This window comes from Primulina huaijiensis, chromosome 9, assembly GCF_012295235.1.
Source record: "Primulina huaijiensis isolate GDHJ02 chromosome 9, ASM1229523v2, whole genome shotgun sequence".
NCBI classification, from domain to species: Eukaryota; Viridiplantae; Streptophyta; class Magnoliopsida; order Lamiales; family Gesneriaceae; genus Primulina; species Primulina huaijiensis.
Window position 1 is genome coordinate 2,273,629 of NC_133314.1, and position 20,779 is coordinate 2,294,407.

At 33.1% G+C, this 20,779-nt stretch overlaps 3 protein-coding genes across 3 annotated transcripts; 2 read left to right on the forward strand and 1 right to left on the reverse strand.

Moving 5' to 3' along the window:
* Window positions 1-2: 2 nt before the first annotated feature.
* On the reverse strand, window positions 3-3,356 carry LOC140985242 (NADH dehydrogenase [ubiquinone] iron-sulfur protein 8, mitochondrial-like). Its single transcript, XM_073453033.1, has 8 exons — window positions 3,206-3,356; window positions 2,382-2,478; window positions 1,612-1,665; window positions 1,422-1,513; window positions 1,091-1,204; window positions 482-549; window positions 299-410; window positions 3-212 (listed from the first exon to the last, which is right to left on the reverse strand). The coding sequence occupies exons 1-8, from the start codon at window positions 3,257-3,259 to the stop codon at window positions 117-119; spliced, it is 687 nt and encodes a 228-aa protein (XP_073309134.1). The 5' UTR covers window positions 3,260-3,356; the 3' UTR covers window positions 3-116.
* Window positions 3,357-11,129: 7,773 nt separating this feature from the next.
* LOC140984050 (probable receptor-like serine/threonine-protein kinase At4g34500) lies at window positions 11,130-14,714 on the forward strand. The gene is made up of 7 exons (XM_073451212.1): window positions 11,130-11,780; window positions 13,101-13,205; window positions 13,286-13,408; window positions 13,707-13,877; window positions 13,958-14,087; window positions 14,173-14,382; window positions 14,477-14,714. The coding sequence occupies exons 1-7, from the start codon at window positions 11,203-11,205 to the stop codon at window positions 14,594-14,596; spliced, it is 1,437 nt and encodes a 478-aa protein (XP_073307313.1). The 5' UTR covers window positions 11,130-11,202; the 3' UTR covers window positions 14,597-14,714.
* Window positions 14,715-16,199: 1,485 nt separating this feature from the next.
* On the forward strand, window positions 16,200-19,939 carry LOC140984055 (glucan endo-1,3-beta-glucosidase 7-like). Its single transcript, XM_073451215.1, has 7 exons — window positions 16,200-16,396; window positions 16,790-17,164; window positions 17,525-17,808; window positions 18,277-18,600; window positions 18,934-19,141; window positions 19,394-19,449; window positions 19,753-19,939. The coding sequence occupies exons 1-7, from the start codon at window positions 16,330-16,332 to the stop codon at window positions 19,801-19,803; spliced, it is 1,365 nt and encodes a 454-aa protein (XP_073307316.1). The 5' UTR covers window positions 16,200-16,329; the 3' UTR covers window positions 19,804-19,939.
* Window positions 19,940-20,779: the final 840 nt, after the last annotated feature.

Genomic DNA, 20,779 nt, shown 5'->3' on the forward strand with positions numbered 1-20,779 from the left:
GCGGGCGATACATAATGCAGGAGAGTAAATAATTTTCCTTTATTAGACAGTTTTTCAAAAACTTCAATATCCTTCTGCACGTCCATGTTTTGGAGATGACGGAAATGAAAACTAAATCAACGGTATAGGCTTTCGGATCGAAGATTCTCAGCAATCTCAGTCTCCCAGCGGTCACCATTTTCTAAGAGCTTTTCCTTGTCATATAGAAGTTCCTATTATTACATTCAAAGAATTGTGGTGTGATTAGTGTTGTACTCCGATATGTAGTCAAACCGAAATTAAAGTTAGAAATTCAGACCTCATGAGTTTCAGTAGCGAATTCAAAGTTGGGGCCTTCAACAATTGCATCGACAGGGCACGCTTCTTGGCAAAACCCACAGTAAATGCATTTTGTCATATCAATATCGTACCTGCAGATCAAAACTTGTATGAATGTGATCCATAAGTAGTCCGTGCACACAAATACAAGATACAAGCATACCTGGTTGTCCGTCTGCTCCCATCTTCTCTTTCCTCAGCTTCAATGGTGATTGCTTGAGCAGGGCATATCTGTACAAGAATGGATATTTCATGAACTAAAATTGTAATCAGTGACAAGACAATATAAACATAACTGCACCAGAAGCCCCCAATGTATACAATGAGTTGGAACTGAGAATATTTCCAGTAATGTAGATGATTTAGAAATATGACAATCAAGTAACAGACTGACAGAAGCCACGTTGAAGTCCAGAATCCCTATGCAGATATGGCGTCTCCCCAAAGTTTATGAATAACTAAATATGAGTTACATGAGTATTTTTTTGAAAAAATAATGTTTGGATCAAGATTCTATTTTAGAAGAGCGTATAAGCAAGGTAGAAATAAAAAAAATGTGATTTTAGATGTCTGAATTTAGCTTCTTTAAAAAATGATGAGATAGCTATTTTTCACTATTATTTCTAAAAACAGAACAGCTTTCTTTTTTTAAAAAAGTAAACCGTAAACAAAAGTCAACTTCAAAAGTGTTTCTTAAACTAATTATAAATGACCCTAGAATACCACGATTAAATAAACTTGAGCAAAGGGAGCGATAGAATCTACTACTAACAGCTTCACATAGTTTACAAGCAATGCAGCGTTCCTCTCCAGTTGGATAACGCCGCAGGGCATGTTCTCCACGAAAACGAGGACTCAGAGGACCCTTCTCAAAAGGATAATTAATCTGCAGAAGAAAAGTAATCTCAGGCATTTATCTATCGACTAGAAATACCAAGCGCGAAGGCCTTTTTTGTAAGAGACCCTGCCCTGTTAATACACAATAATATGCTTTTCCTGTTCAAAGCCCCAAATCCCCAGCAATGCACTTTAGCCAAAAACTTTAAAACAAAGAACCTGAAACCTTCCCATGATAGAAAGAGGATGAAAAAGAAAACACCTACAGTTACTTTCTGATCAAAGAAGTATTTGAGTGTCAGCGACAGACCTCGAACCATCTCAGTGAGAAATAGAGTATTTATACTCCTCTCAAAAACTACAAGTAGGTAGCAAGGAGACAAACTTTAAGATTTTCCGGTAAATATTCAAAAACAATGAACCAAATATAGATAAAAGATGTGAAACTTTGTTAACCAGAACTCCAGTCCTTTGATATCTCCTTTGCAAGTTTCTCTCTTTCTTCATCATCTGTAGGTTAAAGAGCCCAAAACAAATAAAAAATCAAAATGTGAAACTGTCACTGTTCTTTTACATATATTTAGCGTTAATCAGCAAAATATCACGAGTATCCTATGACTTGAACTTGATGAAGATAAAACTGCATGCTGAATCAATTGTTTATGAATTGTCTGTGATCGAGATGACATTTACAAGAGAATATGCAGAGCCGAAAGCTACTGTATCACCACTGTCACTGTTCTTTTACATATATTTAGGGTTACTCAGCAAAATATCATGAGTATCTTATGACTTGAACGTGATGAAGATAACCTGCATGCTGAATCAATTGTTTATGAATTGCCTGTGTTTGAGATGACATTTACAAGAGAATATGCACAGGCAAAAGCTACAGTATCACCAGCTTGCTATTTGATCTATACTGGTCTAAAGCAAAATGAAAACGGCAACAAGAATGATATTCACGAAGAATTACTTTTCCTTTCATGTACAAGAGATCAAAGAACAAAATTGTAATAATAATTCCATGTGTAAATGCACAAAGGACCATGACAAAAGCACTTTCACCCTGTACAGTAGCACCATTAATATTTCCCATTCATATCTCAGTATACAATCATTTGTTCAAGTGTATTATACACCAAAAGCAAAATTCAATTCAATGCAGGAAATGATTCAAATTTTTTTTGTATTGTAAAATGATTCAAATTTTTCGTAATACAAACCTTTATCAGTAGAGAACGACTGCTTTGTGGCAAATGAGCGCTCACTGTATGTTGCTCCAGAGCAGTTGGTTCCTTTCAATGTTTGCACTGCCAAAGCCTATAGTTTCGAACCCCAAATATATTAAGAAAATACAAAATATAAAATCGTTAGTATAACATCCTCCTTACTGATGAATTTATCATGATAGAAGGTTTGACTGCGAATGCAAGTCTAGTTAAGACTTTTGGGGCACAGAATAGACAGATAGCGTGAACCAGCATTATTAACCTTCTACAGAAGATCATGCAAAACAACCAGCCAAAAATTTAACAACAATGGTATACAAAGGGTAGGCAAGGTTAGAACACTTGCAATGGAGGAATAAAAGATTTTGCCGTCCATCAAAATAAATAGCTAAAAAAATTCCATGAACTGCAATATCCAAAAAAATGAAATTCCCAGTCCAGCTGAGATGCAAGCAAAATACTTACATACTAAACCCAAACTACCCGTTTTTAATGACCACGTACTAATTTTAATCCTAATAACAGCAATTCCAGATAAATGAGCTAAACTAAACTGATCAGAGCACTGGGGCTCTATCAAATCGAATACGAGGATCAGAAATCGGAATTATAATTTAACCAAAAAATCAAGTGAAAAATGTACAACGATCAGCTAGCTCGTACAGATTTAATTCCTTAAAAAATAGAAACGGCATCGGAATAAACGAAATCACATCGAAGCAAAACTCAACCCTATAGAATGAATCGAATCAAAAAGCAAAACGACATCTTCTCATCAACGAAAATCGAAATTGTAAGGTAACATGACAGAGACTTACTAAGTGACGAGCGCGAAAAGCGGACACGGATTTACGAGCCAAGGAGGAGGCCATATCTCTAGGCGAAACGAAGTTTGGCTAGCTACTGTTCGTCTCGGTCAGGGGTGGTGAAGGCTCACCTTCTTTTTCTTTTTGTTAAATTAGAAATTGTTATTTTTTGAGATTGTTGTTTGTTAAATACAACTTGCTTTTTATTGAAAGAATTTATTTTTACTTGGAGTAAAAAATATTTTGATACATAAATTATTGATGAACTGATATATGAATTATTATAAATAAATTAATTGGTAAATAATATTTTTAAAAATTTTCAATTATATCATAATTATATTGTTATATTGAGAAACACGAGCAATCTTGATTTTGATTATAACATAACTTTTTATTTGGTTTCTAACATATTTGTTTCTAATATATTGACTTAAGTGCGAAGTTGCTATCTTAAGTTAGAAGGTGAAACTCAAAATGAACCAAATGAAAAATCTGATGAGCTGCAATGTTTCAATGATATCCCACAATTCAGTGATGCAAATGACAAGATGCCAAAACGAATTAAAAGAAAACTCAATTTTACATAAGTCATGTTTCACATCTTAGTTGGTTTTTAGCGTTATTTAGGCGAAATATTAGTAGTAAGATTGAGCTGATGGAAACATAAACAACGATCAGTTTGAATAGAACAGTTCTCGTATTTTAGTCATATCTCTCAGCTCCATAATTCAAATAGAACTATTCAATATGAATTACAAAGCAAAGAGATCAATCTACAAATCATCTTTATAAGTCAAGCCTGAATTGGATAAAGAGAAGCTGATAAACTACGATGAAATTGCTAGTTATGCACATAATGAAAAACAAATTCCAGATTGTTAACAGCATGATCTGTCAAATATATATTTCTAATAAAAACTTGAAATTGATTGATTCATGATTCCATGGAAATCAAAGAGAAAGTGCTACAACTTTCGTCCTCAACACTTTTGCCAAATATCGAGGAATCAATAGCTATAATAAAGCAAAACCAACAGCTCAATTTGTACTAGCTTGGCAACAGCTCACATGCAACAACTCAGATCAAGCCAACAACTCAAACTCATAACAGATCAGCTCGATCTAATAACAGCTCAGTTACAGATAATGGCCAGAAACACGAATTATATCGTTGCAATGTCAGAATCTGCACACAAAGTTTCCAAACATTCTTATTCTTTTGTCTAAAGAGGCTATATATACAACATATTGCAAATTAAATACAAGCTTTAGAAGATGATTCAAAAAATGGGCAGTCTACATGAATAAATTAATTAGAATGAGAGTAAATCCAAATGTGAGGATGCATTTGATATATACATATAAGGTAAAAATCATCACACACGATTACTCACACATATAGACGAGAGTTGAGCTTCAAAATTTAGTCGAGTGAGTCTTCACAAAAAAACATTAAAGATCGTGTTTGTAGTATTGACATAAAGACGTTAAACATTATGCTGATTATGAGGTTGCGGTCTACAATCGAATGTGCTAGGAGTTTCAATTAGACAATATATAAGTCATAAGTTGCAATGAGTTTGTACAAGGAGGTTTATAAACCAAATTCTTCTAATAAATCATTCTTAGACGGAAGAAGGTGTGATGTATGAGTTGTTCATCTCCGAACATCCATAAATAAATTCGTGTTTTTTATTTATTACATTTAATTATTCATACTGTTTATAAGATTCATTATTGAAACATTTTATATATTCTTCAAATATTCAAAATATTGTATATCAAGTACTTGATAAAATACTTAAACAAAAAAAAAACGTTTTACATATTCAACTTGCATATCTTTTAAATGTTTTTCAAAATGTTCAATACGAGATATTATTTTGAGTGTCTTCTGTTTGGTTTGAAAATCAAACCTGATTTAATTTTTTTGTGTTCAATATTTTAATAACCGAGCTATTGTAACTCAATGTTTGCCCCCAAACGATCCTATCATATATATTAATAAAATTACAACTCAATAAAAAAAACCATATATACAATTGAAATATAATAAAATAAATATATTTGTAGGAGCATGGAGACATTGTTAGCAAACGATCGAAATTACCCTAATAATAAATTTTTTTTTTTGAATTTCGGTATTGATTTTTTAAGAATTTGAAAAAGTGTTTGATAAAAAAGTTGTTAACCATAAAAACCAATAAACAAACAAATCTTCCGGGAAAAAAAACGATATGAAAATGTGACAAAATATTTCGGAGCACAGACACTAGTCACTACCGGTTATCTCAATTTGTGTAATTCTATGATTAAAATTTTATGCACTTGATTTAATAATTTTGTTTAAATTTAGTTGTTTTTCAAATTGTACTATAATTTGAATATAAAAAATATATTTATCCGTGAGTGCTTGAATGGTCAATAGTTCAATTTTTCATATCAATATTTTTTGGGATAAGCTTATCGACTAAGATGCAAAATTTCTTCAACAAATTTATAAGGTATTAAAATTTTTAAAAAAATAGCTGTATCGCTTCATTTTCCTTGAAAACTTTGATTTGGATTAATCAAATTTATAAGGTATTAAAATTTTTTTAAAAAATAGCTGCATCGCTTCATCTATTTATTACTAAAAAATGTTTAATTTATTTTATATTACATTTATATATTAGGGAAAGAAAAGGGTCACAAGAAACAATACCTGTCAGGTACGCTCTTCCATTCATTGTTAAAGATTTTTAAATTGGATTTTTATATATTCTCAAAAAAAGGATCTTTATATCCAAACCACATTTAAAATAATATATACTTATACAATAATGTAATGTGCTCAAAAACGACCTTACATCCTACATAAATTCAATTTGGTGGAATATATGAGTATTTGACAAATTAACATATTTCGATTTCTTCCGGCAAAATTGTCTCGATAGAATCATTACAATTTACTTGACCAACATAGTTTGCAATATACTGCATTAACCTAATAATTTAATTATCGAATATAAAAAAATAACGACTACGACGTATCATAAAAAAAATTACATCCTCAAGTTCATTATTAATCCCCCTGTCCTCCAAGCAATGATAACGTATGGAATGCAAGGAACAAGCTTATATTTGAAAATGAGAAGCCCAATGTTGTTGCAGTAATTAGGAAGATTCAGATTCACGTCTTCAGGAGTATTCCGACTTCGACTGAAGTGTTTCGTGTATTGACATAGATTTATTGATTTCGTGTTGTATTTGGTTTTGTATTGATGTATTTGGAACTTCTTTATCTCCTGAGGATGCTCAGTGTTTTTGTATTGTAACACTTTTTACAAATTAATGGAAGTAATTTCATTAAAAAAAAATAATAATAATAACTTATGGTTCCTGACTTTTTTCTCATAGTTTGTTTGGATTTAGTGAATGGGCCAAAAATATTAACAAGTGAGGAAATTTTCAAAATTCTCGGAAGTTAGAATTTGAAATTATTTTGTATATTTTATCAAGAGCTATATTTTAAAATTAAATTGATAAATTTTTAAATAATTATGACATAATAATTGTCCCCGTCCTCCTCCATTGATCCACTCGTTTTAATTAAAATTATTTTATAATTATTAATAAGAAATTTTAGAGCATTATCTATGATTTAGCTTATAATATATCGAGAAAAACTAATTATATTATATATTTACTAAATTCTCATAATATACAAGAAAATTTATTCAGCCAAAGATGTCATTTGAATATATAAATTTGGAGAATATTTTATTTCTAGAAGTTATGTATTTGTTTGGAACATATTTCAAAAAATAATGTTATTTGTCTTGTTGTGTGTCATAAATTTGTAATGGACATAAACTAAATAAATCTTTTATAAAATTATTTTACATGCCTATTTTTAAATATCGTGTCACGACGTTAATAAATTGATTCGACTATTTTTCACAGTTTATTTGTCAAATTTTTTAATAATTTTAGATCATATATCAAGATTTGAAACTTTATTATAAAAAATATCAAATAAATGATAAACTATTTAATAATTTAATCTTGTTCGAAGTAAATGTTTGTAGGATATAGTGTTTGTCACTTTATCAAAAGTTATAGTTAATAATAACAATGTAACTCAAATATTTTTAAACTGTATAACAGCTCAAACACCACGTTTCGATCGTTCTACCTGACAAAAACAATTATTGCACTCAACAATGCTTGCATTGAGAAAATCTTTAGAGCCAAATCGATTAATAATTTGTGGTTTGTTGACTCCCAAAATGTTAAACCTGTATTTTCGAAAGCCTCTTCGTTTAAAAAAAACAATCATTTTCTAAGTTTACCCCTCCATTTTAAAAACTCATAATCTCTAAAATATTTTATGCTTGAAGAAAAAGGATAAAAAAAAACTAGATGAAGTTCTATTTCATAAATCATAAGCTCTGAATTGGCCTACCTGTAATATCTGTCAAATTAAAGGCCTAACATGTATGTCCCAGAAAAAAAAACCCATACATTAATAGGAGCGTAAATCCCTTTTTGGTACATGAACGATAAATATTGGTCGAATATGGGAGAGCGAGACTGATCGATATTTGACGTTTGAGATGTTGTATGATTTAAAATATTAGAATTGTGTTTTTATATTTGATCGTAGAGATTGGTGAAGTGCTGGATCGGAAATAATTGTAACATATTTAGTATACATTAATTAGAAATTGAAGGAAAAGAAAAAAGTTATAGTTGTCCTTGATCTAATTAAAATAATAATCAAATATGGTAAATTTAATTTTATAAATATTTCTATATGTTATATGATTTTTGGAAAAAGTACATAACATTTTTTGATATACCAGATAAAAGTTGCAAATCGTTCTAACTAATATTCAAGATAATTTATTTAGATAATTTATCGAAAAAATGAGTAATAATCCATTTGGATGTGTTTGCAAAAGATATGTGTTTGTATAAGTAATTAAATAAAGTCAAAAACTTGTGTGAAACGGTCTCATTGGTCGTATTTTGTGAGACAGATCTCTTATTTGGATCATCCATGAAAAAATATTACTTTTTATGCTAAGAGTATTATTTTTTATTGTGAATATCGGTAGAGTTAACCCGTCTCACAGATAAAGATTCGTGAGACAGTCTCACAAGAGCCCTACTCTTAAATAAAAAGGTCACTTGTGACACGGTCTCGCAGAGTTTTATTGGTGAGACGGGTCAATCCTGCTCATATCTGACATAAAATTAATATTTTTATGCATAAAAAATAATATTTTTTCATAAGTAAACAAAATAGAATATATGTCTAACAAAATTGACATGTGAGACCGTCTCACGTGAGTTTTGTGTCAAATTTATAGCTTATGAAGAAGTGGAAAAATTCAAAAGTGAGTAGTGTTTGAAAACAAAAATAAAAAATTGAAAATAAAAAATGAGTAATGTTTGATAAATAAGTAATTATAATATTAAATTTTTAAGATGATCACTTTTATAGAAGAAAAATCAGCATCTCGCCTTATTTGGATTTCGGTTAAGTAAAAGCTAACTTCAAATTATGCAGTCTCACGAAAATACGGCAACTTGTGAATCGCTGAATTTCAAATATCAGTTTTTGAAATTTTTGATTGCTTATTTTTGTTATACTCTTTAAATTAGATGTTCTTTCGAATTTTTTGATTGAATAAATACTAATATGATTTTTTTTGCAATATGAAAAAATTGTAAACTATGAATCACAAAGATTATGTTAAATACATGAATATGAATAAGTTCATTCACGTAGTTTCTTAGCTCAATAATTCAATACTTTGTGTATTGAATATATGAAAATTCTTCACAGTAAAAAACATAAAATCAGAATGAGACTCGAGATATAAAATTTAGACTATGAATGGAAAAGATAATCAATCATATATCTAAAATTTTACATCATCAAATGATATTTGACAACTGTAATTAAAATACATCATTTTTCTTTATTTTTCCATGCTGGTTTGGTTCTGGATGCCAATTTTACAACCTTCAACGCTTATAGACTCTCGAGTTTGAATTTTCTAAGTCGTGCGCTTAAAATTCGAACTTTAGAATTGCATTAAAGAGTTATTTCGAATTATTTAAAAATTTGTACGTAAATCCATGTCTGCAAGAAATTAATTTAAGATAAAATTATCATGTTAGGATAAAACAAAAAATTAAATGAATGATGACAGGTACGAACGTGTACGTTGAATACAAAATATCATAAAATAACTAGATATATTCTTAATAAAATCTTTGGAAAGAGATCAAATCTATAGCTTGTCAAGAGGAATTAGCTTAAAATCTACATAATAAAGTTTTCATAGTGGCAATCAAATCTTGGGATCCAAATCTTGTTGACCGGAGATCCCAAGATTTTGGTTCAATGAGACAATTAAATTATGAGAACTTGTGTTAGTACTTGAGAATTATTATTTTCTCATTCCTAGGACGGAAAATGTTGTTCCTACAAATATAGTGAGGATAAGTTTGTACTTTTAATTATTTTTTGCTTGTAAAAGATGGAGTATTGTATGATACTCTTCAAAAGAAAGATCAACTATACAAGTGTGAAGACGAGCCGCCTAATGAAACACTTATAAACTCAAGATGTGTTCTATGACCCAAATTGGCACAACCAAAATACGAAAAGAAAATGATAGAAATTTTATCGTGTGCGTATTGTTGTTTTGTTTTACACATATAATGCCAAGAAGTTCAAGACACCATGTTCACTTTGTGATCTAGTAAATCCGATAATATTTTACTAAGCATGGTTCACGGCCAAAAGCTAACTCTCCTGATGCGATGATTTTCCGTATAAACTCTCTTTTAACATCAAGTTTATTCATGCATTAATTTCATTCACATGAAAGATTTTGTTGAGGTGCTTGGAAAGGGTGTCTCAGGGCCCTAAATGCAGCCCTGAACAACCAAGGCCGCAGGAGAGGCGTCATTGCACAGAGGAGGTGTCTTCTCTGTGTCCTAGGCCGTGAGGGAGGAACCTAGACACCAGTAATGTTGCGCCTAAGCGTCTGACAGCGTTGTTTGATAACAATTGCGAGTTTTCATGGAACTTCACTTCCAAAACGTGTCTTTTGGTCACATTTTTGAGATTTGTGACTGATATGTCAATCTATATGGATGAAATAAAAAATGAAGAAACAAAATAACAACTACGAGATGATCAAACAAAAGAAGATCATTTGCTTTAATATGAACTTTTTCTTCTTTCTTCTCAAAATAGAGTTTGCTTCAGTTCTGATTACAAAATTCGTGATTTGTAGTGCTACTATCTCAAGTTAGAAGTTGTTATATCTTAAGAGACGATTGTCATATCTGTAAGGACCATGTGCGAGACAAATTCATCTTAAGAACAAAGAATTCTCTTTGTGTCGACTTCAAATTTGATAACATAATATCTTGAGTTTTATTATCTTCAAGTTGCAAATCTAGTGAAAGTGTTCTGGAGATATCTCCACCAATATTATAAATGGAGCGCAAATCATTTTACCACAAATTAGAACTCGTGGAAATAACACATTTACAAAATTTTAAATTGTACCACAATTCAATTTTTCTCACTATATCATATAATTTTAAAAAAATTAGATACATTCTAAAATACTGTAAAAGTATATGGATCTAATCAATTTCGATATAATAAAAAAAAGAGTTGCCAACATATTTTTATTTAGAAAGTCCAATCGACTCATTATTTAAATTTTAGCTATTATTTATCGATAACACAATATTTCATAAATTTACTATTCGATACCCCGATGAATTTCTCCACATCGATTCTATTCTCCTTTCCACCCTTTTTTCCTTAATTATTATTATGGAGCCCTCCGACCCCACCTTTTCAATTTAATATTATTTTAATAGAATAGCATTTACTCCCGTTTGGCCTCTTAAATTCAAAAGCGGTAGCCATTCTTCATGTTCACGCAAAATCTCTCATTCCAATTCGTTCTACCTCGCCAGTATTTATGGCGGTTCCCGGCGATTCTTCCGGCGACAGCATTTTCACCTCGGAGACTTCGATTTTCGGCCAGAAACTCTACGTCGTCATAATCACTACAGTTGTGCTTATTCTCGTCGTTTTCCTTTTGATCCTCCTAATGCTTCGCCGGAATCGGAATTCGAGACGACGCTGCATTGCGGTCAGACACAGTTCAGGACTCTTGCCTCTGGTCTCTAAAGAGATCAGAGAATTTAAAGAGTCCATTCAAGAACAAGCCATTGAAGTTGGCAAAGTGTTTGATCAAGGAGAAACGGATAAAGTTGGTAGAGATAGAGACAAAGTGCTTTTGATTGAAGATGTGGTTAAGGAAACGGAAATCGACTCGGGTAGGATTAAAAGGAGTTCGGAAAGCAATGAATCTAGCTCCAATGACGGTTTGGGTAACTTCGGCTGGGGACGGTGGTTTAGCTTGAGCGAGCTTCAAATTGCGACGGATCAGTTCACCACTAAGAATGTGATCGGTGAAGGAGGCTATGGTATTGTTTATCGAGGTGTCTTACCGGATGGATCTTTAGTTGCTGTAAAAAATCTTCGAAACAACAAGTAAGTTCATAGAGGAATTGTTTCCGTGATTTTCAAAGCTCTTGTTTGCTTGAATTGTACAAAAACAGGAAGTTAGAATTATATGAAGTTTGATTACTGATAATAATTTCACTCAAGGTAGTCCATGTGATGCATGTCAGTGGCAGTAGTTATTATCACGCGAAGCAATTGCATTACCATACTTGTGTATGTTGTAAATAGTACATTCTGTTAATGCGGTTATTTTGGTTGTTAGACGCAAATGATTTCGTGTTTAAGTCACAGATGATTTCGCGTTTAAGTTCTAATTGACAATTTCGTGATAGAGATTTTTGTTTAAAGTGCTCATCTGACGCATGTGGAATTAGTTGAAGTAATATTGTACGTATGCGTGTTTGGTGAGGATTTTTTGGATGGAATTTAAAACGAATCAAAGCTTCTCAGATCTAAATTTTATTGAATTGAGTGCTTGATCGTTTGCTTTTGTCTCTTTTGACCAGGGATTGAATAAAAACAAAGTAAATGGTTACTTTTTGATTCTTTATCTCTTCTTGTTCTTCTTCATCGTCTGGAGGATGAACTTTAACCCACCATTTTACCTTTTAATAATAGTAATAATAATTAATATTTGTGCTGTCGCAATATCACTCTTTTACTTTATCTTCATTTTACTTTATCCTTTTATATATATTGAACTTTTAAAGTCTAAACATCTTCCAATTTTTCATTTCCCAATTTATGCATATATATATACATATATATATATATATACATATATATATATAGTAAACTTTGGTATTCTTGAGTAAGATTTTTGGTGGAAATTGGCTTTTGTCGCTCCAGAAATGATACTAACTGTTCTACAGAATTTCATGACGAAAAAGTTATATCACTGAAATGTTAGACCACGACTTGTTTGCTATTACAAGTCTCTGGTGGGGAATGACTGCATGTTACTTCCATTTTAGTGCAAGTCATCATTTCCCCCCAGAATGCGCTTTGATTTAATAAAAGGATTTGTCGCTGATAATGTGGCATTCATTCGGCATTGAGGATATGTATTTGAACAATTGGGACAAAATTCAATAAAAGTAAATCTGAAATTGAACAGTTAAGTATAAAGTAAAATACGAGGTAACGGTCGTTATGTCTCTCAACAGAAAAGTCCTCGTGATGTGGATAAATTAGCTGAATTACTGGAAGACATGAGAGAATGAAAGTTGTCCATGATACTTATTTTTCTTCAAGAGATTGACAAATGAACTCTATAAAATGATACCTGATGTCTTGATTGTACTGGGCAAAGTATCAACTTGATGGTGTCTGATCTGTTGTCAACAGGGGCCAGGCAGAGAAGGAGTTTAAGGTGGAAGTTGAAGTCATAGGCAAAGCAAGACACAAGAATCTAGTAGGTCTCATAGGTTACTGTGCAGAAGGTGCTCAAAGGTACCTAACTAGCCCTCGCTTCAATGTAGGTATAACATGCCTGCTTGAATTCTCACTACAATTTCTTTTTCTCTCTACATGTTCCTTGTCTACGAGTACATCGAGAATGGCAATTTGGATCAGTGGTTACATGGTGATGTCGGGCCAATTAGCCCTTTAGGTTGGGAGATCAGGATGAAAATTGCTGTAGGGACGGCAAGAGGGTGAGACATCATACTTCTTGTCGCAAGTATTCCTTGTGTATAACCAAAAGGTGTTTCTGTTTCCCGTTTTAGTGTAAAATTGATAATTGCATTTTATTGAAACGATCTTTAGGATATTACTTTGTTTCCTTCAGAACTTTTGAAAGTTAAGCTAAATTATAGTGGAGAGAGTCCACCATTGGCAACTACTAGACATCACAAAATTTATCCAAGTCCACGGCCTTTTCATTCCTGCTCTTTACCAATATCATTACCTTCTTATTTCTACTAATACATGGATTTGAAAATGCTATCACAGATTGGCATACTTACATGAAGGTTTGGAACCCAAAGTTGTTCATCGTGATGTGAAATCCAGCAACATTCTCTTGGACAGGAAATGGAACCCGAAAATATCAGACTTTGGACTTGCCAAACTATTGGGTTCTGAGAAAAGCCATGTTACTACACGCGTGATGGGAACATTTGGGTTCGTCCTTCTCTGGTATTTAGTATGTGCTTCTGCATCGAATAAAAGCACATCATCAACTTTTCAGTTATTTTTCACAGTTATGTCTCCCCTGACTACGCAAGCACGGGTATGCTCAACGAGGGGAATGATGTATACAGCTTTGGAGTTTTACTCATGGAATTGATTACTGGGAGGAGTCCAATAGACTATTCAAGACCTCCAGGAGAGGTTCTTTCCATTCCAACTTTTCCAACCCATCAAACTTACGTAATGCAAGGGAATTGCACTAATACACTCTTTCTTTAAATTTCAGATGAACTTGGTAGAATGGTTCAAAGGAATGGTAGGGAGTCGTCGTGGCGAAGAGTTGGTAGACCCTTTGATTAAAGTTCCTCCTCCCCCAAGATCTTTGAAAAGATTACTATTAGTTTGCCTTCGCTGCATAGATATGGATGCCAGCAAACGTCCAAAGATGGGGCAAATAGCACACATGCTTGAGGCTGATGAATTTCCTTACTCTGCTGTGAGCACTATCCTCTGCAATGCATTTTCTCACATTATAGTCTTTGGCTATTTTGTGTAAATTTTTATTGTAAAAATAACTATTTGTTTCACAGGAGCCACGTTCTGTTCGCGATACAACCCCGCTGCATCCCCAAGCACCTGGCAACTATAATATTAGGTCACTTCGTAAGGAAGTGGGGAATGATGATGAAGAAAGAACGAGGTGTAGATGAACATATATTTTATCATGATCGATGCACTAAACAATGTAAACTTTTTCTAGACTTTATAGCCATATTTGGTGAATGGTGATGCTACTGAAAATGTAATGACCTGTGTGTAATGATAATTAATAAGAGACGACATACGCCCCTGATTGGTGACAAGTTCAAACTATAATTTCTGGCAATTCTTTCAGCCAGCAAAAAGCATGAAAAACACAAGCAAATAAATAATTAAGTGGATGCCTTGTATTTTCCGGGGAAGTGTCTTCGATGTTAAGTCAAAACATTATCTGTTATATTTTATTAGATTCGTTCAGATTTTATCTTATGCGTGCTTTAGCACTGTTAATTAGGAGGCCAGGAGCTCAGACATAAAACATTTACCTATTCGGGTAACTGGGATGACTCCTCACCGGTTCACTCTCGAGTCGAACCTGGATGAATAACTTTGATATGATAATTTCCGTCCAATGTATTGAATAGTACGTAGATGTTCTAGATGTTAGTCACTCAACACATGATGTTTTTTTAGTTCTTGTACTTTTTACTTCAACTCGGAGGTCTTGAATTTCCACACTCACGGTCCGATGTCACAACCTATCAATGTCTTCATTAGCAGAAACATACTGGTATGGTAACCTACTTGAAAAATAAAAACAAGACTCGAATGTCTCATTCCAGAGGCTATCGGCCATCTGGCGGCAGGTGCTTTCGTCTTTCTTTCCAAAAGTTTTGAGGCTGCTTTTATTTTTTTAAAATTTGATCAATTATTATGATAATGAAATTCATATTGATAGCTTTTGGATTGTAGCTTTATTGTGCATCTTATATATGATGTTGGACACAAATTTGTGTAAGACGGTCTCACGTGTCGTATTTTGTGAGACGGATCTCTTATTCAGGTCATACATGAAAAAATATTACTTTTTATGCTAAGAGTATTATTTTTTGTTGTGAATATCGATAGGGTTAACCCGTCTCACAGATAAAGATTCGTGAGACCGTCTCACAAGAGATCTACTCATGATTTTGAGTTCGTGTTTTAAAGTGGTTTGAATTGTATTATATTATCGTTGATTGAGAACATGGTTTTGTTCCAACTTTAACTTCTTTTTGTAAAGTAGTTTAATTTGTGATTGTAGGGTGTTCGATCGAGTTATGTGTTCATAGAGGCGTATGTCTATATTTACTCTAATTCAACGTGACATCATTTAGCATTTAAAGAAATACTCTATTCATTTAGATAATTAATTTTTTTTTTTTTGTATAATTTTCTCGAAACTATAATATCTAATTCCCACTTTATAAATTTATGTATTATCTCTACAAAACACATAATATAATTTCATTATTGTTATCGTTATCTATGTAATACTTAAACACTATAATAAAATTTTAGAAATCAATTTTCATAATTTATATATATAATAGTAATTATTTTACAACGTATACGTTTGTTCATTTCTTTAGTATATATATAATTTAACGAACCTGAATGCATGTTTAACAAAAACTTTTTGGGAAAGATCAAATGGACTTAAAAGCAGTTTAAATAAATTAAGTTTGATGTACTTTTGCATAAGACAGACACCTAAATTCTCACGCCCCACGTTTCCAATTCTTTTAAAACCCTCCCATCTCCCAACTTTATCGTTATTATTATTCCTGAAATCAATAAGGTTACCGTTGTAGGCTTCTTCTTCGATTCACACTTCTCCATCTCTACATATCGTTTTTCAAAGATGCAGAGATCTTCGTGTACAGTACTATTAATTCTTTACTTGTTCCGGTTGTGTTTTTTCTCCGCTGGTATGTTTCTTGTTAGCTAATTATTTCGTTTTCTCGATTTCTTGTTTGATTTCGCACCTCAAGATTTCTTGGGTTACTTTTCATCTTGATCTGTACATTCTTGTTATGTTCTTTTTATCCTCCTTTTTCATCCAAGAATTCGGAATTTAATGACTTTGAAGTTCTCTTTACGGCGCTCTGTTGAACATGCCTTTCTTTACCTTAGCACTGAAGCAAGCTTGCTTCTTCTTTTTTTTTCCTTTTAATTCTTTATTGGTTTTAAGTTTGATTCTTGTTCAGGAAGAAAACTCAGCAACCCATTTGTTGTTCTTCCGTATATCTGTTGAAATTCTTGAAGAAAGATACTTTTCCAAAAAAAATAAAATTTAAAAAGGTTTTCTGTTAAATTTGCAGATTCCGAGTCTTTTATCGGAGTCAATTACGGGGAAGTCGCGGACAATCTCCCGCCGCCGGAGTCGACGGCGCAGCTCTTGTTATCTACGAGCATAGAAAAAGTGCGCCTGTACGGCGCCGATCCTAGAATCATCAAGGCGCTCGCGGGCTCCGGAATCGGGATCGTCATCGGCGCCGCCAATGGGGACATTCCGGCGCTGGCGTCCGACCCGGATTTCGCGGGTAATTGGGTCAATTCGAATGTGCTGGCTTATTATCCGGCCAGCAAGATTATTGTCGTTACCGTTGGTAACGAGGTGGTGACGTTAAATGATCCGAATCTGGTCTCCAAGCTGGTGCCCGCCATGCAAAATGTCCAAAACGCCCTCAATGCAGGTAAGAACTTAGTTCTTCAACTATTGACTTGTGGAGGGAAAGGTTAGGGTATGATTAGAATTTAAAGAGTGTTTTCTTAATGGCATATTTTTATCGGATTAGTGCTTCAACTCTTGACTGGTGGAGGGAAAATTTAGGGTATGATTGGAATTTAAAGAGTGTTTTCTCAATGCCATATTTTTTTATCGGATTATCTTATTTTTTTAACTTAGGTTGATATTTTATTGTTTATAATTATAAACACGGCATGTTAAGTCATTAGATAAAAAAAAAAAAGCCACCTCGAATTAAGCCGGTATTTGGACCTTAAATTCTAGATGATCAAAGTATGTTATGATCATGATATGAACTTGATTGCAGCCTCTCTGGGTGGGAAAATTAAGGTCTCAACTGTGAATTCGATGGCTGTTTTGGCTCAATCAGAGCCTCCTTCATCCGGAGCTTTCGGCTATGGTGACACAATGAAAGCATTGCTAGAGTTCCACAGCACGAATGGGTCGCCTTTTATGATCAATCCATACCCTTTCTTCGCATATCAAAGCGATCCAAGGCCTGAAACTCTGGCCTTCTGTTTGTTCCAGCCTAATCCGGGACGTGTGGATGCAGGAACCGGCATCAAGTACATGAACATGTTTGATGCCCAGGTAATTAATTTGTGCTGTCTAAGATATTGTAATATTTGAGCAGTATTGTAGTGTGACTTGTAAAATTGAGGTAGGGACATTTCAGGAATTCCGGAGAGGGCTGAACATAGGAAGTCTAGTGAATGAGTGAACTTGAGGAGACTGAACTTGCAATTTTAGAAAAATTGTACATAAAATGTCAATATTTATTGTCAAACAAGTTGGAAGGGTTATATGCTGATCTTCTGGATTTATGGCATATGTTGATGCAATTGTTTAGATTGTATAGTTGCTTAAAAAATTCACAGGTTTGGATGTAAACTCTGCTCTAGGCTAATGTGCTTACAGTTTTCTCGATTGCATTAACGCAACGAGAGCAAGGAGACTTGCATTTATTACATGTATATCTGTAAATTTCGCATGGATTCTTTACTTCTTGTCACAAGTTTTGCAGGAAATTTTTCTGATTTTCAAATTTTGATTTGTAAGGTTGACGCAGTACACTCTGCCTTGAAAGCAATAGGATTTAAGGACGTTGAAATTGTGGTTGCTGAAACAGGTTGGCCTTATAAAGGAGATCCGAATGAAGTTGGCCCAAGTTTGGACAATGCAAAAGCCTATAATGGGAACTTGGTGAGCCATCTTAGGTCGATGGTTGGTACACCACTTATGCCCGGAAAATCCGTTGATACATATATATTTGCACTTTATGACGAGGATTTGAAACCTGGTCCTACCTCGGAGAGATCTTTTGGGATATATAAGCCTGATCTTTCCATGACTTATGATGCCGGTCTCTCGAAGAGTGTACTGGTGAGACAACTCCATCGTTCTTTTATGTTTGGAAAATAAAAGTAATTATGAGTTTAAATTCAAATCTTCTGTGACTTGTGAATGATTTTCGAGCGTTCTCCAGAAACATGGTGTACAGAGGATCATAAAAATGTCGACTTTGATAATCCGCGTTGGAATTGTTCATCATAAATGCTTCATATTCATGATTCGAGGAACACACGGGAAAGCTTATGAAATTTTTTTGAAATAATACACGTTTTTTTGTAAATTCATGTGTCTGCTATACGTTTATTAAAAGCGTAGTTGATTGCATTATCAACATAACAACACAAATTGTTGGTTTTCGCCTAGACGCCAGCCCCAACTCCAGCGACTCCTGCACCAGCTCCAGAAAACCCTGTTCCTGCAACACCTGCGACTCCATTGATTCCGGCTCCGGCAACTTCTGCTCCTGCCACACCTGCAATTCCAAATACCTTGAATCCGGCTCCAGCTACTCCCACGATTCCTAACACGATCCCACTGACTCCAGGTACACGAGGTCCGCGACAAATAACAGGTTGGTGGCTTGGAATATCTTTGTAGCATTGAATACTCGCTATTATACCAAAAACCAATAGCTGGTGATAATATTAAACTCATTTCAATCATTACGCCATATAGATAGCCACACAGGACGACAACATTGACAATTATTTCTTCGAATCAATCCGAAGATTGTGATATTGCCATATCTACTTCTGTTGGATTTATGTACGCTAATTTTTTCTGATCATGCAATGAACCTCTTTTCTTCTCAATCTGGTGGCAGGAACTAATGGAGCCACAGCTTCCTGCAGACCGTTACACTCGCTACTACTGTTCATGGTAAGTAATATATAGTTTCATGAGCAGACCTCTTATTATGGATTTGTTTTCATTGCATGTTATCATAAATCAAAATCAACTTCTTACCCCTGAGGAATCAAATATAAAAGGGAAGCACTGAGTCATTTCGCAGAATGGTCAGGCCTCAAAATTTAGTTGTACGAGTCGAATTAGTCATGCATGAAAGCAGCCAAAGATACACATTCTCGAAATCGAGTGACTCTCCATACTCAGCTCGCATTGGACTTGATTGTATCTTTGTTTCTTCTGTTATTAATGTGACAATTGTTCCTTGTGTTGTAGGTCACAATGCTTGCATTTACATTAATGGTGGGAATACATGAAGAAAAATAGGAATGTTTAATTCTGCACAAATTCAATGTATTGTATTATATAAGAAAATGTAAAGATTTGTTGTGGTGTAAATTCTTTTACAGATGTGTGTATGAACTGTTTGCCCATAAGAATGAATAATGAAGATTTTAGTTCATACTCATTACTTGTATAATTTTTGTGTATCCTTTCGGTTTCATTTATTTTTTATTTGCAAAGAGAGGGTTTGATAATTAATTATATATACTAATGTGTGATCATCCAATGATTGAATAAGTTATTATACTTTTGAATAAATTTATTATATTTTATGTTATATTTTTAGGTTGTATTTTGGGAGATATATTTGAAATCTACGAATTTCGATTATAATTATATTATTAATAATGAATCAATAGATCAAATTTTAAATTCAGAATTTACTTATTTACAAATTACTTACACAAAGTAAAATGGATTTCAAATACTTTTAATTATTGGGTGAATTTGAATTCATTTTAATTGACATGAAACACTATATAAACAAGGAGGTAGTTGATTTGTGTGTGGATGCAAGGGTTGATGTTTTTCGTAACTAAATTAGTGTGGGGACAGTGGTGCGTTATTCAAAAGGTTTGGTTATTGGTATGCGTGTTTAACAAATTATTTGGGGTCAATTAAAGGCGCAAATTTGGCGGTTATTCGAGCTGGAATGAACTTTTGTTTTCAAATCGAGTTTACTAATGTGTGTATTTTTTCGGGCTCATTGCAAGGAGTAAATCATGATACACAGATATCAACTCGATTGGATCTGTCTGTCTCGAAGTTAAGGATTTGTTGGCATCTCATGTCTTCATTGGCATTTTGTACTTGCTACTCCAGATTTCATAAGATAATTAATATGAATGCGTTTTGCTCTAAATTTTTTTTTTACATATTTACTTAGTTTTTTTCAGTGATTTTTTTTTAATATTTTTAGTTTTCAGATAAAAATTAATATCATCCAATATTTATTTAA

Bases quoted from the DNA above. Each gene is read 5' to 3' on its own strand.
- LOC140985242 (XM_073453033.1), bottom strand. From the start codon at position 3,259: ATGGCCTCCTCCTTGGCTCGTAAATCCGTGTCCGCTTTTCGCGCTCGT. The intron at 1,666-2,381 runs GTTTGTATTACG...TTTAACCTACAG, and splicing joins GTCGTTCTCTACTGATAAAG to ATGATGAAGAAAGAGAGAAA. The intron at 1,514-1,611 runs GTTAACAAAGTT...ACCTACTTGTAG, and splicing joins ATCAAAGGACTGGAGTTCTG to TTTTTGAGAGGAGTATAAAT.
- LOC140984050 (XM_073451212.1), top strand. From the start codon at position 11,203: ATGGCGGTTCCCGGCGATTCTTCCGGCGACAGCATTTTCACCTCGGAG. The intron at 11,781-13,100 runs GTAAGTTCATAG...TGTTGTCAACAG, and splicing joins AAAAATCTTCGAAACAACAA to GGGCCAGGCAGAGAAGGAGT. The intron at 13,878-13,957 runs GTTCGTCCTTCT...TATTTTTCACAG, and splicing joins CGCGTGATGGGAACATTTGG to TTATGTCTCCCCTGACTACG.
- LOC140984055 (XM_073451215.1), top strand. From the start codon at position 16,330: ATGCAGAGATCTTCGTGTACAGTACTATTAATTCTTTACTTGTTCCGG. The intron at 17,165-17,524 runs GTAAGAACTTAG...ACTTGATTGCAG, and splicing joins CCAAAACGCCCTCAATGCAG to CCTCTCTGGGTGGGAAAATT. The intron at 19,142-19,393 runs GTTGGTGGCTTG...ATCTGGTGGCAG, and splicing joins AGGTCCGCGACAAATAACAG to GAACTAATGGAGCCACAGCT.